This window comes from Pterocles gutturalis, unplaced genomic scaffold (genome assembly GCF_000699245.1).
Source record: "Pterocles gutturalis isolate BGI_N339 unplaced genomic scaffold, ASM69924v1 scaffold9174, whole genome shotgun sequence".
In the NCBI taxonomy this organism is placed as follows: Eukaryota; Metazoa; Chordata; class Aves; order Pterocliformes; family Pteroclidae; genus Pterocles; species Pterocles gutturalis.
In genome coordinates, this window is record NW_010135711.1 from 32,489 (window position 1) to 35,917 (window position 3,429).

Here is a 3,429-nt window from a genome sequence, read left to right on the forward strand (position 1 = left end):
TCCTGGAGCCCCCTGTGCGTTGTACTCTGTGGAGAAGGCTGAGTAGCTCATGGCCCGGTACTGGCTGTGGGAAGGCCCCATCCACTGGCCAAGGCCTTGGTCAGTGCCATAGGGACTGTACACGGGCGCTCGCGCCCCGGGCTTTCCGACAGAGTCCAGAGCCATGTTCACCACTCCTGTGTAGTCCTGGGGAGGAGGCAGAGGTGGGGGGAGCGGAGGCAGGTTGGCGAAGCCCTCCGGGAGCTGTTTGGAGTCATGCTCGGGCACCGTGGCGAGATCCAAGGGGTGGCACCTTGCCCGGAAATCGTTTAAGGTTGTGGCATCGCGGGTGGGAAGCTGCTGGCTGTCCCCGGCTTCATGGAACCTGAGCCCCAAGGGCAGAGAGGAGAGCAAGTCAGACCTACCGCAGCGGAAAACCACTGAAAACCCACACAGATCCCCTGGGGAAAGGCAGGGCAAGATCTTAGCATGCCTTCTTCCCCTCTCTACTGCTTCATCTTACTGTAGGGGGGATTTTAGTCCAAGCCTCGCTGTCACTCACACAGAAAAACTAAATGCCAGAGAAGGTAAGCCTAGACTACTCTAGTTTTGGCTCAGTTCTAGTCCAGGCTCACTATAACTCCTGTCTGAACTTGTAATGATAAGGAAGGGGAAAAAAAATAATTAAAAAAAAAAATCACTGGAGTCCTGCCGCTCCACCAACACACTTCCTCCAAAGGCCTCTGCAGTACACAGAGCTGGCTAGGAGAGCATTTCAGGCCAGGGAAATAAAGAACGCTACTAACATATGCGTGTGCCCAGAATCAGTGGGTTTGCAGTAACACATCCAGGCTTTGCTGTGGAGTGATCCCCATGCCAATCTAGCACCCATCACCCAGGTACGCTGTCCACCAGAAAGGCATCCTGCCTGACTCCCACTGGCTGTTTTTCTCAGGAAATACGCAATAGAAGAGGAGCAATCCCATCAGTTAGAGGGTGGCTCTGGACATGAGCACTAGGAGGTGGGACTCACCGATACGTCTGGAAGGATGGCATAGGCACTTGCTGCTCTCTGGCCACACTCTCCCTCTGGTCGGCTGGTGCTGGCGATGCTGCGGGAAAGGAATGGCTGCTGTTCTGCTCCAGGACCCAGAAGGGGTACCCGCTGCTGACCACGACGGGGTTACTCTCTTCCTTCACATCTGCATTCTCATCTTTCTCAAAATCTGACTCACAGTGGGGAAAAGAAAGAATGGAAAAAAATGAGAAGGGGAAGAGAGAGCCAGAGCTCACAATGGTCTATTGGCAGCTGCATTAATGGCAGGACGGTGGAAGGAAACACACTAACACCTCTCTGCAGTCACACTGTCCTAAGGGACTAGCCCTTTGCAGCTTTTTCTGCCCTTACACTGTGGAGTTCAATCCTGCCCTGTCCTCTCTCCTTAGCTGTGTTACTGCAAGCAGCACCAGGAACTGAAGTAAGGAATGATCAAGCTTAAAAACAACCTAACCAGAAGAGTAAAGATTTTTTTTCTTTAATGGTATCAGTTCTCCCATCTGCACCACAACCCAGCTGCACAAACAGCACTGCTGACAGAACCGCACCGATGAGAACCAAGAAGCAAGCAATGGGTGAGACTGCAAGCTCATATTGCTGTTGCAGAGCAATGTTACAGAAGCACTGCCTATGATCACACATGGTCACGCAGCACAGCCAGGCTGGGAGGCTGGTGAGAGAGCTGACGAGCAGTCAGTAATGACAAGTGACTTGTGAGCAGGCTCCTGTGGATCATTCCCAGAGAGTCAGAGACTCAAAGCCATACACAGCATTCCCAGGCCACGCTCCATGGTCCTGCTGCTTCTCCTTCCCGTGGCCTGTGCACTGTTTGGAACAAACACCCTGGGTTTGTTGCAATCAATATTACCACGTTGCTCTGCACCGGGCTCCTTCTCCTCAGGCAGCTTCCTCTTCTGGCCTTTGGCTGGGCTCGGCTTCTGGCATTTGGCTCGTCCTTCCCTGAAAGAAACAAGACACGGGGGCAGCTTGTATGTAAGCTTTTTGCCTAGATAAATATGGAAGGGATGCTGGACAAGCCCTGGAAGACAAAAAGATGGGAAGAACCTCTCCGGCATTCTGTGACACCTCTCCTGGGAAAGCACACTGAAGGGCCCTTGGGTGCTTGCCATCGTCGGATGACAGGGCCAGCCATGCCCCCTGCCGCCGGTGTGTGCTTCCAGCCACAGCCCTCGCCCTGCAGGATGCTGGGGACAAGTCAGTTAAGGGGTTGCCTGCTTCGTGTTTGTACAAAAGGCAAAATCTACACGGAAACAGCACTAGAGGTTTTGGCACTGAGCGTGTAAGTGCAGTCTGATGTTGGCTATATATATACATATATATATATACACACATACACACACTATACACACAGGTATGTGTAGAGTAGGGTGGGTCTTTCACTTGAAAGTAGCTTTTTCCTAAGTGGGAAATGAGTCTAAGCTCAGTCAGAAATGATCCTACTAGGAAGAAAAAGAAAATCCACGACATTTTCCAAGTTTAAATAAAGAGTCACCTTTGGCCTTTTTCATCGGGAAATGAGATGTTTTTCAGGCATAAAATAACACAAAACAAAATCTCAGGTATCTGCTTGGAAAAAAAACCATTTTTTCCCCTCTCTATTTCCAATTTACGGTTGTATTTAAGCTTTTTCTTAAAAGCTCATCCACTGGCTGCCCTCAGACTAGACAGAAGTTCTCGCTAGTACTGGTATCCACCTTCCCTCTTGCAGACAAAATCTCATGTTCGAAGAGATGCCTTTCCACACATGGGGAAAGGAGATGACAGAGCTTCCAAATGTCAGAATCAAGCTGATCTCAGAGACACAACTGTCTGCTGGGGACTCCTGTTACCACTGCTATTCACATGTCCGACTCCAGTCTAGCTCCAAATTGCAAGGGAATGCAAGTCTTAAATTTGCCAGACCTCCTACGTTTCTGTAGGAAATCCTGTATCGCCTCCCACTCCCCAACTCTCTTGGGAGGAGGCTGCACAGGAGAACATCAGACAAATGCAGTGTGCACAACACAGCCATCTCTGCAGAGCTGCTGGTATAGTTTTGCTCAATGGCCTTGCATAAAATTCACAAGTGAACTCCAGTTATAAATAAATTACGATGAAGAAACAGTTTACCTTCGAGTGTTCTTCCCATGCTCACGGAAACCTTTAGCAAATGGATTGTTGTCAATCTTGAGCTTTGTAATCTCAAAATAAAAGGAACAAGAGTCAGTATCATGGTGACTGGTTGGGTTCTTCACTGTTTCAAGACCTTCACAACAGCTTGTCTGAGGGGTTTGGGCACACCCTTGCCTCAGTATCTGAGCTCCCCCAGCAGCTCCCGTTTTTCATTAGGAACTGCCATACCAGAGAGAAGCAACTCTGCCAGAATCAGCAGG

General features: G+C 50.0%; 1 protein-coding gene across 1 annotated transcript in view; it reads right to left on the minus strand.

The window, feature by feature from the left end:
* Positions 1-3,429, minus strand: part of LOC104468016 (T-box-containing protein TBX6L) — a 10,608-nt gene that overhangs the window by 164 nt on the left and 7,015 nt on the right. The window contains exons 6-9 of the mRNA XM_010082004.1: positions 3,167-3,237; positions 1,905-1,996; positions 1,013-1,205; positions 2-364 (exon numbers count right to left, since the gene is read on the minus strand). Of these exons, the coding sequence (XP_010080306.1) occupies positions 2-364; positions 1,013-1,205; positions 1,905-1,996; positions 3,167-3,237 (719 nt within the window). The remainder of the gene's footprint in view (position 1; positions 365-1,012; positions 1,206-1,904; positions 1,997-3,166; positions 3,238-3,429) is intronic.